Below are 18,454 nucleotides of genomic sequence, written 5' to 3' on the forward strand. Positions count from 1 at the left end.
GGATCTCCCCTCAAAGCCATGAATTTTGGAAGATTTTTGCCAGAGGTCTTGTGATGACTTTGGCCAGCTCCTTCATCACTCTTGGATGAAATTCATCCAGTCCTGCTGACTTGTAAATGTCTAACTTTTCTAACCGATCATGTACCAGTTCAATGTCAACAGTAGGAAAGCAGTCATTCCCACCATGCCCATTCTGAACCTTATCTAGTATGATTTTCCCCTTAGTCTGGTGAAATACCAAAGCAAAGTAGTCATTCAGCAGTTCAGTTTTCTCCTGAGTGTCGGGAACCAGCTGTCCTGAGTTGTTAAGCAGTGGCCCCACACTTCCATTTGTTTTCCTCCTGTTCCCTACATACATAAAGAAGGACTTATTATTGTCCTTGATTTCTGTTTCTAGTATAAATTCAGTCACCACCTTAGCATTTCTCATCTGCTCCCTACAAGTCTGGGCCATTGTTGCGTAGTCCTCCTTGGACACTGTCCCAACCTTCCATTGTTTGTATGCCTCTTTCTTCTTTTTCAAGAGGACAATGATATCTCTATTAACCCAAGAGGGCTTACCAGCCCTTCTTTTACCTTTCCTCTGCATGGGAATGGACTTCTTTTGTGCTTTGAGGATTACGTCCTTGAGGAACGAGCACTCTTCATGCACTCCTTTCACCTTTGGTCTCTGATCCTGAAGCAAAAATTTTGCCTTTTTTGAAGTCCAAAACTTCAACCCTGCTAGCTGATTTGCCTGGCTTACACTGGACAGTGAACATGATGGTTTCATGGTCACAGTCACGCAGGCTACCTTCTATATTCAAGTCGATCACCAAATCATCTCCTTTGGCCAAGACCAAGTCTAGAAGAGCTTTACCTCTGGTTGACCTGTGCACTTCCACAGTCAGGTAGAGTTTTTTGATACAGGTCAGGAAGCAATGTGACTGATCTGACTTAGCCGTGTGTTCCTTCCAAGAGATGTCTGGGTAATTGAAGTCACCCATGATGACCATGTCCTGTGTGCATGCTGTCTCTGCCAGTTCTCGAGAGAACTCCAGATCGAGCTCCTCCCCCTGGTTTGGTTGTCTGTAGTATACACCTACAGTTAGGTCTCTCTTACCACCCTCCCACCCCCCACCATAGTTTGACCCAGAGGGTTTCAAGTCACTCTTCTTTGGAGTCAATGTCCATGTCCAAGCAGGTGTACAGCTCCCTCACATAGAGAGCTACACCTCTACCTTTCTTCCCTACTCAGTCCTTTCTATGCAGGGTGTAGCCCTCTATGGTTACATTCCAATCATGTGAGGAGTCCCACCAGGTCTCCGTAATCCCTACTAAATCATAATGCCCACTGGAGAGTAGGAGGCATAGCTCCTCCTGCTTGTTCCCCATGTTCCTGGCATTAGGCACCTGATTCCTCCAATTGTGAACCTTGATTTCCAGTCATGCTGAGAAAGAACCATTCCCTCATCTCTTGCAAGAGTGTTTCTTCTGGACAATTGCATAATTATTGCAAGTATTTATCAAGTACCCATCCCTTAAAAGTCTGGGCACCACTTTAGCTTGGTTACCACCAATCAAAAATGAGCCCAACCCTCAGCCAATATAAATAAGTCTCCACTCAACTTAAAATAACTATATTGATTTACATAAGTTGAAGTTTTGGCACAATATCTTCTCCAAAACACAAGGAAAATACTTTAAACTTTCACACAGCCATTGAGACTTCTTCTGTAAGACCAGACATAGTAAATAGCAACCAGTGGCAGGAGACCAGCAGATTATCCTAATTTAGTTTCACACCTCATGCTAAATCGGGAGGAGCTACAAATATGAGTAAGGTAAAGATTTTAATAAAATCATCTTAAAATCACAAATATAGGCATAAGATAATTAAAGATAATTCATTTCAGAAAAATGTAGCTAAAATATTTGAGGAAAAGAACTAGAAAACATGGTCAGTGCTGGAAGAGAGCAAGAGTTGATACTCAACATCAAATTAGGTGTGCATTTATAGTGTGAAATGAATGCACAAATGGAAGTACAGTTTGCATTTGAGGTGAGTTCTAAAAAGAGCAGTTTTCACTTAGGGTAAACTGATGTAAGTTCTAAAAGGAACAAAAATGATCAGAGAACTGGAGGGATGAAAAAATATATGCTTACTTGGAAACTTCCAATCTTAGATCCATTTTACCCAGCAGTCTTAAATGTGGATTTTCAATTTTCCCTTAGAAAATTCAAAGCAGTTCTGACCCTTGGACCAGAACTGGAATTGGAAACCCATGGTGGAAAACACTAAACTTGAAATTAGCAATCAATGGGCTATCTATGTGAGATGCTATGTTGCTGTAGTGATGAACTATGTCAATATAGCTCATTACTCAGGCAACATAGAGTTGTCAGGCACTAACCATGATGCTGCCACTAGTATGCAGTAGGGTTAAAAATGACCTGTGCGCCACCAGGACTGTGCAGTACTTGTGGGTACTGCACCAGCAGGTACTGAGCAGTCATCTAGTACTTGCTTTAGCAGTACTGTGCAGTAAAAATTGTACAGTCAGGTACATGTGTAGATGCATCCAATGTATGTATTTCAATCTTGGAATTATTTGTAGAAGGGCCTTTAATAAGCCTTTTCAGAATTAAATTAATTTTTATTTATATTCTTTGTTTGAATTTTTCCTGGCAAGACCATCAGGATGGACATGGAGCCTTAGAAAAGTTCTTCTATGAGAATAAATTTACCATGACCAAAGGGGAGGACCTGATAGGCAACTTGAGGATTGGAGATACTCTGGGCAACAGTGATCATGACTTGATTAGGTTCATCATGCACCAAAAGGCTGGGAAATCAGTTAGTAGAACAGAAGTCCTAAACTTCAGAAGGGCAGACTTTGGCAAATTCAGGAGGTTATTTGGAGAGGCCCTGTGTGACCAGTGACTGGATGATTTGGGAGTTCAGGAATGGTGCTGCTTCCTTAAGGGGGTGCTAAAAAAGAGGCCATTCTCGTGTGGACAAAAAGCGGGAAAGGAACCAAGAGACCCACTTGGCTCAACAGGGATAGTAGGGAACTATTGACAAAGAAAGAAGGAGCTTACAAGCAATGGAAGAATGGTTCAGCAACCAGACAGGAGTATACTGATATTGCTAGGGTCTGCAGGTATGAGACATGGAAAGCCAAGGCAGGAATGGAAATCAAGCTGGCAACCAAAATAAAGGACAACAAAAAGTCTTTCTATAGATACATAGGGAGCAAAAAAAAAAAATTGGGTTCCACTGTGTGACCCCTACTGACTATGGAGGGGCAGCCCACAGTTGACCCACGTGAAAAGGCAGAGCTCCCAAATGCATACTTCACATCGGTATTCCTGAAAATTCCTGTTCACCTGCCCAGAGGCCCAGGAAATATGTGAAAGATAACAGACTACATGAAATAAGTCCAGAACAGGTGAGGTATCTCTTAGACCACTTGGACGTTTTCAAGTCTGCTGGGCCAGATGACCTGCATCCGACAGCCCTGAAAGAACTGGCTGAGATTATAGCATGGCCACTAGTGAAGCTGTTTGAAGGAGTCATGGAACTTGGGAGTGGTCCCAGACAACTGGAAGTGGGTCAACATGGTACCTATCTTCAAGAAAGGGAAGATGGCTGATCCTGAGTACTACAGACCAGTAAATCTGACTTTGGTCCTGGGAAAAAAAAATTGAAAAATGTGGTAAGGAGATCATCAGCTACAAGATGGTAACTGGTGGGTTATTAAGAAGTAACCAGCATGGCATTGTTGAGGGTAGATCATACCTGACAAACCTAGTGTCCTTCTATGACCAGGTAACTAACCATCTGGACGAGAGACATGAGGTTGATGTCACTTACTTGGACTTCAGTAAAGGTTTTGATTCTGTTTCTCATGCAGTTATCTTAACTAAACTGGAGGGTACTGGGCTGGACCAGTCTACAGTGAGGTGGGTGGACAACTGGCTTAGAGGCTGATCCAAGAAACTTGTAATTGATGGGATTGCCTCATCCTGGAGGACCATCTCCAGTGATGTCCTCCAGGGATCTGTGCTTGGGCCTGTGCTCTATAATATCTTTATTAATGACCTGGCTGAGTGGGTGGAAAGCTCATTGATTAAGTTTGTGGATGATACTAAGCTGTGGGGAAACATTGGCACATCAGAGGATAGGGTAAGAGGATAGGATCCAGGATACCTTGTCAGACTGGTTTTATGAGCAGAATGGAATCAGATCAGGTTTAACAGGGAGAAGTGCAGGGTTCTTCATCTGGGTAGGAAGAACCTTGACCATAACTATATGATGGGTGGTGGTACACTGGCTGGCACAGCATCTGAATGGGACCTGGGGGTCACAATTGACTGGAAGATGAACATGAGGTCAACAGTGAGATGAGGTTGTCAGCAGGGCAAACAGAACTCTGGTGTGCATCAGCCTATGTGTTGCCAATAGATCCAGAGAGGTGCTTCTCCCTCTCTATTTGGTGTTGGTGAGGCCACAAATGGAGTACTGTGTCCAGTTCTGGCCACCACACTTTAGGAAGGATGTGGATAAGCTCAAGAGGGTACAAAGAAGGGCCACCCATATGATTAGGAGCCTGGAGAATAGGGCCTATGAAGAGAGACTCCAGGAACTAAGAGAAGACTGAGATGTGACTTGATAGCCACCTACAAGTATATTAGGGATGACCATCAAGATCTAGGGGAGCAACTCTTCAAAAAGGAACCTCAAGGGAAGACAAGGACCAATGCACAAAAGCTAATAGAGGGAAAATTTAGGATGGATGTAAGAAAACATTATTTTTTTCCCATAAGGGTTACCAGAATATGGAACAAACACTCAGCAGAGGTGGTGCCATTGCCATCCTTGGAGGTGTTCAAGATGAGGCTGGATAAGCACCTTGTTGAGCTCATTTGAGCTCACTAACTTCCTACCCGTGGCAGGGGACCAGGCTTGATGATCTTGCAGGTCCCTTCCAGTCCTTTGTTTCTATCTTTAGGCCATTGCATTTCCAGTAATTTGTAAATCAGATGCTTTTACTAGTCAAATTTCTCCCTGAAAAGAGGACTGTAACTAATTAAGTACTGATCGCAAGTCTCAGAGGCATACCTAGTTATATCTGTATATCTCTTCTGCCAAATGCAAATACTTGACAGTGTCCTGAGAACATATAGGGGAATTACAAGGTGCTGCCTTGGTGATCTGTATAATAAGTTAAACCTTCCATTCACAGAGTTGCCATCCCTAACTGTAGTTTCTTTTTAGCTTTGTAGGTCTCTGAAGCGCTTAAGACCATGCTATTAAGGTTTCCTCCTTGTACTTGCAGGTGTTAAAGCACTGTGGCATAAGTGCTTTTTTTTTTTTACACCCAAGGGCCATGTTCACACAAGCTAGCACATGTCTGTTGTGGCATCTCAAAATAATTTGAGATGCCATAGAAGGCACACCATAAACTAAAAAATGTTACCTGAACTGCATATTCGCAGTGCAGACTCTAAACTTGATAGTTACCTGGTATCAAAAGAAAATATTCTGGAAAAAAGCAGCACAGGGCATCCTCCTGGAGCATGCCCAGAAGCAACTGGAGGCTGGGTCCTCCAAGGAGACATTCTAGCCCCTGACCAAAGGGTCTATATGCCTGCTGCATGCCCCTACTGCTCCAGCATGCTGCTTCAGTGTGCTGGAGGAAATAGAAGTGGGACATGGCTGGCAGCAGTGGCTCAGAGCTGGCTGGGACCCAGGCTCTGTTCTTGGTTGCTCCACAGCCTACCTGGCACCTAGGTTGGCACCCAGGCACAGCAGCAGGACCAGGCAGACTGCCTTGCAGCCATATATGGGGGCCAGCTATGCCTGTGTCCTGAAGGCACAGGCACCCTGTTCTCAGCTCCAGGCTAGCAGCACAGACAGGAGGACCTGGAGGCTGCAGCAGGGGCTGTAAGGAATCCCAGTAAGCAGGGATATGTTTCTTTTTAGGAAAATGTGAATGTTCCCTTTTCAAGGGGAAACCATGGGTTTCCCTGTTTGTAAACAATTATCTGCAGGCTGGCAGAATTCCACCCTGCAAGAACTACTTGCAAATGGACAGAAAACTAAGTCAGGGGCAGCCACAGAGCGTAGCTGGCATGATGGCATGTGTGTGGATAGGTGTGGGGACTATGTTGGAAGAGGGACTTTGCAGGATGGGGGGAACTGTGAGAGGTTCCTCCTTACCCCACCCATGGCGTACTGCCCCTGCCACTGGTGGCAGCAACAGGCAGCAGGCCCTTGGGTTGCTCATGGCCCACTTCAGGCAGAGCCCCCCAGTGGCGTGCAGTGCTGCCTGAGTTCCAGGGCCTATATGGGGCTCATAGAGCTGGCCTGGCCCACTGGCATGTGCCTTCAGGTGAGACCAGGCCAGCTCCTGCCTCCACGTAGGATGCCCAGCACTGCATGCAAGCACTGCACACCATTGGGCTGGGTTGGTTCCTGCCTCCATATGGAAAGCCCTGCCACATGGAGGCAGGAGCTGGCCTGGCCTGATGGTGCATGGTGCCTGCATGCAGTGGCAGGAGCCCCATATGGAGGCGGAAGCCAGCCTGTTCCTAGCTGAAGGTATGTCCCAGTGGGCTGGGCTAGCTCCATGCACTGTGTATAGCCCCCAGGACTCAGGCAGCACTGTGTGCCACCAGGGGGCTCTGCTTGCAGTGGGCCATGAGCAACCCAAGGGCCCGCTGCTGACTGCTGCTTCCAGTAGTGGGGACTGTGAACCGTGTGGGGAGACAGAGGGGTAGGTGTGTGGAAGAGCCCCAACACAAAGCTCACACACCCACTCACACCCAGAAACCTCCCAATGAACCACCCCACAATCCACCAAGAAACCCCCAACTCCCCCACAAATCGACTTACAAACCCCACAAACCCCACCCCCACAAACCACCCCCCACCTCCACACTTGTCCACATACCCAGCCACAAACCCCGTACACACAAACCTCCCATGAGCCCCTACAATCTACCCACAACCCCCCCACACCCCTACTGTCCCCACAAACCCTGCATACCTCCCACAAACCCCACAGGCATAAACCCCCACCTGCACCCCCACCCACAAATCCCACACCCTCAACCACTCACAATTCACCCACAACCCTCCAGCCCCACACAAACCCCACACCCACAAAACCACCTCCACACCCACCCACATATCCAATCATAACCCGCAAAAGTCCCTCCACAAACCCCACATCCTCCCACTAATCTCACACTCCACATGCTCAGCTCCCAGACAGGACGGGGCGTGCTGGTGGGAGCTGCAGCTGAAGGAGCAGGTTCCAGACTACAGTGCTTCCCCATGCCAACACCAGTGCTGGGACATGCAGCCCTAGCGTGGGAGGGCTCCTGGTCCTGGGAACCACTTGGCGGTTGTAATGGGCTGGGGGGGCATGGATGTGATAGAAGGACTGGGTGATGGGCAGGGACAGGATTGAGATGGCAGTGGGGTCTTTCAGTGTATGTGATAGGTCAGAGGTCAGAGCAGGGATATGTGTAAGAGAGAAATAGATGGGGGTGTGGGGGAGCACTCCAGGTAGGAGCAGCCCCAGTGTCAGGCTTAGAGCCCCCCCTGCCCCCCTACAGCATCCTGCACAGGGGGAGGCCAGCCTGGAAGGGAACGGGCTTGCCCAGCCCAGCCCCTGAGCCCCAATCAAGGGCTTCCCAGGAACAGCATGTGGATTACTGAGGACTGGTCACAGGTGCAGGGAGAAAAATAGCAAGGGCTGGCACTTCTCAGAGCCACAAGGCAGTGGGTGGGACAGCTGAAGATGGACCCATGTCCTGGTGCTGGGAGGCAGCTGCTGCCCAGAGGGAGTTAGTGTGGGGCAGGTAGGGGCTATGGGTCAGGAGTGAGAGGCAAGGGAAGGGGCAGGGGCAGAGCACCAGCATATAACTGGTGCTCAGCACCACAAAGCAACTGTGGGTCCAGTTACAGCTGTCCCCACATCCTGTTAAGTGAAGGTGGAAGGGGTAGCTCTGATTTTTCTATGATAAAAAAAACAAGAGCAAATTCCAAAGTATATAGCTATTTAGAATTAATTTTATTATGATGATAGAGGGACTGGTAGGCTTCCAGATTGCTTTAAAATTGTAAATATATCAATAAAACATTGCTCAATTGATTTCTCTCTATATAGTGGCCTTTCATTTTAATTGTGGAAGAATCCAGATTTGGAGTATTTTAATGAGAAAATTTGGGGGGTTTATCACATAATTTTCCATTTTTTAAACAAAGAAAACTAGGATCCTTGCTGGTGAGGTAAGTGATGGGACCCAGGCAGAGGAGCCTGCCCAGGGCTGGCACCAGGGACCCAGCTAGAGGGCAGATGAGATGGCTGAATTCCTGGCCACTTGGGGCCAGGAGGAAATGTTTTGACAGTTCAAAGTGAGGCATCACAATGAGCATATCTATCAGATGATAGCTGCCCAGAGAGCAGAGCAGGGACACCAGAAGACATGATAGGAGTTTTGCATGAAAGCCAGCTCTGCAGCCACAGCCCACTGGTATCTGGCTCAAAGGTGCAGGTACCTCTTTTGCAGTGCCACATACTGCATGGCTGCACTCATCTGGATGCACACAAGGTGAGCTACTTAATCTTCTTTGAGTGGTTTGGAAATGGGAAGAAAGACAACAGAACTACATAAGGGATAGTAGAACCTTTTGCTATGAGCTCTTCAACAGTTCAAAAAAACCCTGTATCCTTGATGGCATACAGTAGTTCAGTTTAATGGACCAATTTAAAAATTATTCTTTTGCAAATTAGAATTTCAAAGATGTAAGGTATTTATACATGTGCTTGGTTGGGGGGGGGGGGAGATTTTAATTACCGTGGCTCTGAGAATACAAGCTTTAGTTAATTTAGCTTGTTTAGTTAGTTGATTTAGCTTTAGTTAAAGCATCTCTGCCATTATGTTTCAGTGCAGGAACACTGATACATATCACACTGGAGTCTGCTGGAGTGTGGTAATTACTCCAGGAGACTCGATTAATCTTGCCTGCTCTGATGCACTGTAATTACAATGCATCAAAGCAAGCAGCCTCACTACACGTGTATAGTAGGGCTATGCAAGGCTTTGGACTGTGCTTCGGATCCGGAGAAGCTTCGGATGCTTTAGCATCCAAAGCAGCATGTCTGGATAGAAGTGCTGGCTTTGTTAAGCTTTCTAAAACAGTTCAGAGCTTCCAAAGCACTTCAGAAAAGCTTCAGAGCTGCTTCAGAGATCTGGCCAGAGGTTATAATGAGGAATCAATGAAATATCTATAACTTTGTTGTTTTTGTCTAATTGGGATTAAATTTGCCAAGGTGGTAGCCTCTGCTGAGAGCATGAAGTTTGCCAAGACTCAAGAAGATTGGTGCAGGGATTCAGGGGGAACTGTGCCCCAGATTCTTGAAAGCAAACTCACGTCACATGTATGTGTTACAACACAGGAGGGTGAAAACTGCAAAGGCGGTAGCCCCTGGTGAGGCCATGAAGCCTGCCAAGGTTCAAGAAGATCAGTGCAGGGGTTCTGGGGCCCTGCACCTCTAGCTGCTGACAGGCAAAACTCATGACATAGATGACCCTGTGTGTGTTAAGGTGCACAATGGGCTGAAAACTGCAGGGATGGTAACCCTTGGTAAGGCCACTAAGCCTGCCAAGTTTCAAGGAGATAAGTGCAGGGGGAACTGCACCTCAAGCTGCGGACAAGCAAAACTTGTGACATGGGTGACACTGTGTGTAAGGCACAGCAGGGTGAAAGCTGCAGGGATGGTAGCCCCTGCTGCAACTACAAAGCCTTCCAGCTGTTGTAGAGCTGGGTGCAGAGCTTCTGGGTTCTGGGGCCCTGAACCCCTAGCTGCTGACAGGCAAAAGTCATGACATGGGTGCTTGTGCAGCTGTGTCTGTCTTGGGGGGAACTACTGCAGGCCTGGCTGCTAAGCTACTGTGTTACTAGTTACCAATCAATCAAGATTCACTCAGGGACCAGCTCAATACACAGTTGCTAGCTAATGTAGTCAGTTAATTAGCAATAATTAACACCTACAAAACCCCACACTAAGGAGAGGAAATGATCAATACAGACAATCAACTGCCCCAAGACTGAGATAGTCAGTCCCACAAGCACCCATGTCATGAGTTTTGCCTGTCAGCAGCTAGGGGTGCAGGGCCCAAGAACCCCCCTGCACCTATCTCCTTGACAGCTGGCAGACTTCGTGGCTGCAGCAGGGGCTAGCAGCCAGGCCTGCAGTAGTTCTCCTCCCCTCCCCATGCCCCAAGATAGACACAGTTGCACAAGCACCCATGTCATGAGTTTTGCCTGTCAGCAGCTAGAGGTGCAGGGCCCCAGAACCCAGAAGCCCTGCACCCATCTCCACAAAAGCTGGAAGGGTTTGTGGCTGCAGCAGGAGCTACCATCCCTGCAGTTTTCACCCCCCTATGGTATAACACATACACATGACATGAGTTTTGCTTTCAAGCATTTGGGGTGCAGTTCCCCCCAAACCCCTGCACTGATCCTTTTTAAACTTGATAAACTTCATTTTCTCAGCAGTGGCTACCACCTCTTCAACTTTCATCCAAATCATACAAAAAACAACAAAGTTATAGAGATTTAATTGATTCCCCATTATACCGTATGGTTGGATCTCCAAGGCGGCTCTGAAGCTTCAGAGCTGCTTTGGCCAGATCAAAGCGGGAACCCAGTCTGGAGCTCTGGATTGGATCCCTGGCATCCAAAGTGCTGGATCCAAAGCCAGATTGAATAGCTGCCTACTTGCACAGGCCTAGTGTATAGTCTGTGGTGGCAGAGTAGGGGCACTACTATGCAGAGCCACTCACTTCACTGTGCAAGGCCCAAAACCATGCTTCAGGAGTCTCCCTTGGGGAGCCTATGCCGGCCATCTCCTTCCTGGATAACTCCCATAAGTCTGGGGTAATGCTGCCACCACACAGGCACTAGCCTCTCTTAGGACTCTGTGCAGCCTGGGGTACATAGACCCTGCAAACCTTGGGGTTGCTTCACCCACTGGTAATATTTCAGGATGCTTCTTTCAGCCTGAAACTTCCAAAGATAGCCAATCCCAATGTAGCTGGCCCAGCTAAGGGAGTGAAAAGTCCTCTCTGTCCCCTCTCCCCTCAGGAATTCATAGCCAGGCATGCTATAACCCGATACCTTTATTGATCAGGGGGGTGTGTGGGGCGGGGGGGGCGGTAGAACAGAAGAGTTAGAGAAACACTTTGAGCAAACCAAAATAAGTTGTGTCTTATGGATCTTGGGTATAGGGACTTTTTAATATGTGTCTGAATACTTAGTTCTAATCTACTAGCTAGTTTTCAGGTCTTTACTCACTGATTCATCCAGAGGGAGTCTCTGGAAGCTGTTGCTTGTGTGTTCCAAAATGCTGCTGGAGGAAGAGCGAGTTCTCCCTCCCTGTAGGAATTTATCTTGCCCGGTCACCTAGGTGACCAGGTTGAACCAAAAAGCAGCAAGTGAAGGAGAGCGGGGCATTGCTGGACTGACCCAAGCAGGGGCAGACAGAGGGGGATTTCTTCACATAGGCACTCTTAGATAGGACATCAGGGATGGCAGCATACACTTCATACTCAATTTGAGGAATCTGTGGATGACAGCCGAGTGAATCAATGATGCTGGCAAAAAAAAAATAAATCAAAAACTCTGAGTGACTTACAACCAAAGGCCCATGCTCTTAAATCATTTAGGTATTTTTGTGACTGCTAATTGCTACTGTCAGAATTTTGTTGAGTTCTATCAGTATTGAGTGACCAAGTGGGATCTCTGAAGCTTTGAAATACATTTCCTGAGAGAGTTTGCTTTGAGATCCATAAATAAGCCCTCTTTTAAAAACTCCAGGATAATCTTGTACTCAGATATTAAGTCTTTCACCATTATAAAAAAAATCTAAGCTTTGCCCAGGGAATTAATTAAGATTAGTTTGTTAATTTGTGAAAGGACAGAAGATGTCAGTATATTTTTTCAGAGTATTCAAGGGAGCTTGATTCTTTCCCTTGAACTTCTAGTCATAAACACTTTGGATTTAGGAATTAGGACCTTGTTACATGTTGCACTTGGAGCTGCTCAAATGATGACTGGTGGTAATGCTAGCTTCAGTTTGGACTGGTCACACCTTAAGGCTAAAAACCTTCTTTGACTTGTAGATTCATAGACACTAGGGCTGGAAGGGACCTCAGAAGATCATTGAGTCCAGCCCCCTGCCCCAGGGGCAGGAAGACTATCCCTTACCTGCACAGCTGTGATTTTCCACTAGACATCTAGTGATCCAGAGCAGGCTTATATCCATGCTCTAGGTGGAGGTGTGAGAGAGATGGATTGGGGGGACAGTTAGGAACATGAAGCGGGAAGGCAGAGAGTTAATGGTATGGGGGTGGGTAATGAAATGGGAAGTGGAAAGGAAATGGGGATGGGGGATGAAATAAGGGCAGTCAGCCATTGAAGAATAAAATAAAAAGAAGAAAGAAGAGAAGAATTTAAAAATAAAGAAGTAGTTAATTAAAGAAGACCTCATGTTTTAATAAATTGGGATTGGGGTTTTGGCGGGGGCATTGGTTGTGCTTGCTGGGAACAGTAAGGGAAGTTGCTTTTTGGGGAGTAACTGCCCCTGCCCCAGGAAGGAAGCTTTAACTCATGAGGACACAATGTGGCTCCCTACCTTGTTCTCCCCATACCCACTATACACACTTCCAGACCCATCCATGCCCTGTGACCTGACTAGTTGGCATGTGCTTTACAGGCTGTTTGTGCATGGTGGCACCCTGGGGGTGGGAAGGTCACACCACTGGGAGTGGGAGAGGGAGGGGGAGTTGGTTTGGTGCCACTAGCCGCCCCCCCCCACCCGCCCATGGGCAGTAGAGGTTCAGAGGGTGGAAAGTTTATCCACACAGAACATGGGGGGGGAAAGAAGGGGATACTGCATCCTCGGATGCTGGAGGACTGCAGCTAGAGCAGCTCATCTTGGGGAGTGGCTACATATTAATGAAACATGAGCTGTGTAACACAGCTCATAAATAAACCTGCCCTGGAGTGGTGTAATCTTAAACCTCCTAAAGTGTGCTTAAAACTAGTTTCAGGTGTTAATGTGCAAATAATCCAGGGGTTAAGAGCTCCAGAAGCTACCTACAATTAACATGTAACTACGCCCTTGATTGGTCCCTGTATCAGAAAGTCTCTGGGTTGAGGTAGTTTTACTGGTGGCATCATCTGCATGCATACCAACTCTTGAGAACCACAACTTCCATGGCAAGGAGGGGCAATCAGTGTCACTGTGGTGCTTTGGTCTGCTACAATGTTTTTAATTCTGTATATTAGGAGTGGAGCATGTGGCAAGTATAGCAGTTTTGAGAGCCATCACTGAGACAGACCATCCTCAGTGGTGAATCACGAAGCTGCATAAGTGAAATTCAAATCTGCAAAGAAGTGAAATAAACTTGTACTTAAGATGCTGAAGCTTAGCTATTGCCCCTTGCATTTAATAGTAATTTTAAAAAACACGGGTGGAGGGCATTGGGGAGAGGACTTCTGCTTCACTCAGAGAATCCAGGTCCCCTTTCCTGAGCCACATACACTGCTGGTCCCATCTATATCTATATCTATATCTATATCTATATCTATATACACATGGTTTCTCTAGCCACTCAGCTACTGAAGACAAAACATGGGAAAACTTGTTTAATCTGTTCCTGAGTCTAAATCCCTCTAGTCATAGGCTTTGGTTGACTACATTTTTGAGCCTTAGACACAACTGAACATCCACAAGGGGTAAACATACATGCCTGGCTATTCATAGATTCATAGATTGTGGAGTCGGATGAGACCACAATGGATCATCGTGTCCGATCCCCTGCCCCTGGCAGGAAAGAGGACCAAGGTCAGATGACCCCAGCCAGGTGACTATCCAGCCTCCTCTTGAAGACCTCTAAGCTAGGTGATAGCACCACCTCTCTTGGAAGCCCATTCCAGATCCTGGCCACCCTTACTGTGAAAAATTTCTTCCTAATATCTAACCTAAATCCACTCTCAACTAGTTTACACCCGTTATTCCTAGTCACTCCCTGGGACGCCCTAGTAAACAGTGCTTCTCCTATTCCCCGTTGACCTCCCCTAATAAATTTATAGGCGGCCACAAGATCTCCCCTCAGTCGTCTCTTGTGAAGGCTGAAGAGCTTCAGCTCTCTCAACCTCCCCCCGTAGGGTCTATCACAAAGGCCACTAATCATGTGAGTGGCTCTCCTCTGGACCCTCTCAAGATTCCCTGCGTCCCTCTTGAAGTGTGGCTTCCAAAACTGGTCACTACTTCAACTGCGGCCTGACCAGTGCCACATACAGGGGCAGCATCACCTCCTTTTATCTATTAGTCATGCACCTGCTAATGCACGACAAGGTGTGACTGGCTTTGTTGATGGCCTCGTTACACTGCCGGCTTATATTCATCTTGGAGTCAATTATGACTCCAAGATCCCTCTCTGCCTCTGAGCTTCTGAGAAGGACACTCCCCAACCTATAGGTGTGCTGGGGGTTCCTCCTTCCCAGGTGGAGTACCTTACATTTATCTTTATTAAATTGCATCCTATTTCTCTCTGCCCATTGATCTAACCTGTCCAGGTCAGCCTGAATCTGCTCCCTGCCCTCTGGTGTACTAACTTTGCCCCATAACTTGGTATCATCAGTGAACTTGGAGAGGGTGCTCTCTACGCCTTCGTTCAAATTACTGATGAAGATATTAAATAATATCGGTCCGAGGACCGAACCCTGTGGGACCCCACTGCCCACCTCCCTCCAGGTTGAGAAGGAACCATCCACCACCACTCTCTGGGTGTGGTCCCTAAGCCAGTTGGCCACCCACCTATGTATGTGCCCAGGGTACAGCCTGTGTCCATTCTTCACATGGACATTGTTATATATGTGCATAGGTACAGAGAACAGCATTGATAAGAAAAAAGAGATTCAACTCCATTTTCTTGTGTTCATCAGCTGACACAGCACATGGCCTATGATTTTATTAGTCACTGTGACAAATGAGGATCAGGAAATTAGTTTAAATTTTCTTTTTGATCCCATCAGTTTGCAAGGAGAGGTTTCTCCTAGGTTTCTCAGTCACTGCTAAACTATCACCCATGTCAGATTTCCATAGATAAAATAATGCAAAGCCAGTTTTTGGTCCACAATAGTTTAAGATGATTCCTTGCTATAATGAGGTAAACTATGCAAGGATCCTGCTTTCATTCTCCTTGGCAGCAATTCTCTAAGTCCTTCCTAAGTCATTCTCATGCCTTATCCTCACCACATTCTTACCATCAGGATTAGTACCAGGATTGCCTCCTTGCTGCTGCAGCACACCAGCTGCGATGGAGTTGGGCCAGAATCTTTGAGTAGGCCGATGTTGGGACTTGATCTTCTTGGCTTTGGGAGCTGGATCTGGATTGCTTGCATCAAGCATGGGCTGCAGAATGCGCCGTCGGGCATTGATAAACCTTTCCAAAACAGGGAAAAAATAGTTACTTGAATTGTTGTAGGTTTAAAGTTACTGTGAGATTGGGGGGCGAGTATGGTGGGAGAATATCAAGCAATAGCATGTATCTCAGTGCTCCTATGATCAAGGGCACTTTGAGATAGTAAATGTATACTAGTTGCTATGACTTGTGTTTAGATGATGTTACTGGACATTAATTCAGGCTGCAAGAGCCAGATTTTTTAAAGATTTAGGTTTTTTAATAACAGATCATAGGAAAGTTGAGCTGGAAGGGACCTCATGAACTCATCTAATCCAGTCACTTGCTCAAGGCAGGATTATCCTTGACTAAATCATCCCAGTCAAATATCTGTCCAACCTGCTCTTGAATATTTTCAGGGAATATTTCCAGAGAGAGTCTTCAACTTCTCTAGGTAGCCTGTTCAATGCTTGACCATCCTCATCAGCAGAAAGTTCTTCCTAATTTCCAATCTCAGTATACTTTGCTATAATTTGAGACCATTACTCCAATCCTTTCTCCTACAACCACAGAAAAATATTTATAATCTATTTATAATCACCCTTCAGGTATTTGAAGACTGTTATAAAATCCCAGCAGTCTTTTCTTCTCTTGACTAAATAGCTCTAGTTTTTTTTTCATCCTTTCTTCATAAACTGTGCTTCCCATGCCTCTATTCACTTTTGTCACCTCTGCTCTTCAGATAGGTGCCTAGAGGCCTAACTCCATACTTCCCTAGGTCTAGGCAGGTCTAATATACTGTCTTGATAAAGAAAGAATGATTTTGTACCCCATTGTTGATGAAACTCCCATGAGAGGAGTCCTAGATCCTAGTCCCTGGTCCTAACAGGGTTAATGAATTTTGCATTACACATCTATTGGATAAAATACAACAAAATATTTGTGGAAGGTGGACCAGAAATCAGCTCATCCATCCCAGGGGAGTATCCTCATTATTAGACTACTTTGTTATACATCCTCTTACATGTCCTCTTTCTAGGCCCCTAATTTTGCAGTCCTGGCTATGCAGTGATCCAAATTCAACATCAGGGATGGCGTGTGGCTCTCTTCCAACTTGCAGACTCATTGCACTAAAACAGAAAACTTGTGGATTTGAATACCTTGTAAGGATGTTATAGATCTTAGATCTGCCATTTCTTGGGAAATAGCTTTAAGTAGCAGCACATTACTTGAAAGGTGTGCCCATGTGACCATGGGTGCTAGGTGCAACAGTGTTGGTATATGGTAAAAATGCTCTGAGCATGACTACTGGATTGCACCCCCAGGGCACTTTTACACATGCTCTGATGCATTCTGATTAGAACACTTTGGAGGAGACTTGACTCTCTGTCCAGCATGTAAATGTTGCATGCCCATTTCCAACTGAATGCAATAGCTTTACAAGTTATGCTGTTTTATGAGCAATAAACAGCTTGTAAACAGTAGTGCCAGGTCAGGTCTGATGTGTTTGTTCTATCATTTATGTCACCAATGACTACAGCATATTGACATCCAAGTTGTCTGCACTAGTGCTGTTCAGGCTACATTTGCCTGAACTGGGCCAAGAATGATTTCTGGATGTCCACCATTTCTAAGATCTAAGGCTCTACTTTCTCTTAGTATTTTACTAGCAAATGTACTCTTAGGGAACCAGATTCTGGTCCTATTAATGTAAGTAATCATCCTCCAATAATTTCAGTGAGACTAGCACTTGGCCTAGAATTCTCTCCAAAAGACTTATACCACATTTTTCTTGCATACAAAACATACCTGTTTCCCCAAATCCAACTGCTGGAAGTTGCAGTGAGCATTATATGTGAGAAATACAGTAAGAGTAGTTTCTGCTGTTTACCTCCCAAAAACAAAAGTAAAATCTGCAAGCAGTGATGACCAGAACAATGAGCAAACTCAGCTTCCCAACTGATGCTACTTGATTATTTATTACAAGGAAAGACCTTGTTTTTCCTCATTTTGCCTTTCAAAAACATGTCCTCAGCTGTTACATGAAAGAAAATATTATATTCTCTAGTTTCACTTTGATTAACAATATGTTATTTTAATTCATTAATCTTATTATTTTATTGAATCTAATTTCATCTTATTTAATTTCCACTTCTGTTGACAAATTATATGGCATGAGGTATAGCAATGTCATTAACTGATTACTGACAGAAAATGGAAAAAGATAAAAATAAATATAAACAATGGATAAATTAAATACTCATTTTAATTTTAACTTTGCAAATGCCTTAGAATTTACATCTACAGCTTTATCAGCTATTCCAGGCCATGCTGCACACAGCTTTGCCATGCACTATTGCACTTGTTTTCCCCATTTTTGTTTAGGAGCTATTTTTACTTAATCTATAATTTATATACACCACCTAAAAAAAAGATAGAAAAGGCCCTTTTCCTTTCATTCTTATTTCTGGATTGTTCTGAGAAGTAGCCACTAGTAGTAGGTGCCTGAGGAACTTAATCAGCATCTTGCTACCCATGTGTTAAATATCAGTCTCGGGAAGGGCATTAAGAGGTGATACAACAGTTTAATAACCAATAAAGCAGGAAAATTCCCAGAACCCCTATTAAGTTAACTCACCAGTTATTGACTTGCAAAAGTGTCAGGTTTGTCTGTGCTGCTATCTGCCTTTTCTCATCCTCTGTTGGGTAAGGGTGCTGCAAAGAGACAAATAACATATATACATTGCATATCCTAGGTCTTGGACTCTTCCCAGCAGCAAGAAAGACACTGAAGTCCAGAAAGTAAGTCAGCACCAGCTACAGGAAGCTGTGTGTTTTACCTGAATGGGCCACAGCTAAGGGTATCCAATCTTTGTCCTTCTGGGCGGCTCAGTATTATAGTGATTAAAGAAGTCCATCTAAGTACAACTTAATAGACAGCTCATGCAGCATTCAAAATCCCAGATTATAAAAGCTCTCAGTA

The 18,454-nt window shown here is 45.4% G+C and overlaps 1 protein-coding gene across 19 annotated transcripts in view; it reads right to left on the minus strand.

Annotated features, from left to right (window-relative positions):
- Window positions 1-18,454, minus strand: part of PKNOX2 (PBX/knotted 1 homeobox 2) — a 922,547-nt gene that overhangs the window by 12,009 nt on the left and 892,084 nt on the right. For all 19 annotated transcript variants that reach the window (XM_019494062.2, XM_059719775.1, XM_059719782.1 and 16 more), the window contains 2 exons: window positions 18,110-18,186; window positions 15,335-15,513 (listed from right to left, as the gene is read on the minus strand). In XM_019494062.2, coding sequence (XP_019349607.1) covers window positions 15,335-15,513; window positions 18,110-18,186 — 256 coding nt within the window. The remainder of the gene's footprint in view (window positions 1-15,334; window positions 15,514-18,109; window positions 18,187-18,454) is intronic.

Source organism: Alligator mississippiensis, chromosome 16, assembly GCF_030867095.1.
Source record: "Alligator mississippiensis isolate rAllMis1 chromosome 16, rAllMis1, whole genome shotgun sequence".
Classification (NCBI taxonomy): domain Eukaryota; kingdom Metazoa; phylum Chordata; order Crocodylia; family Alligatoridae; genus Alligator; species Alligator mississippiensis.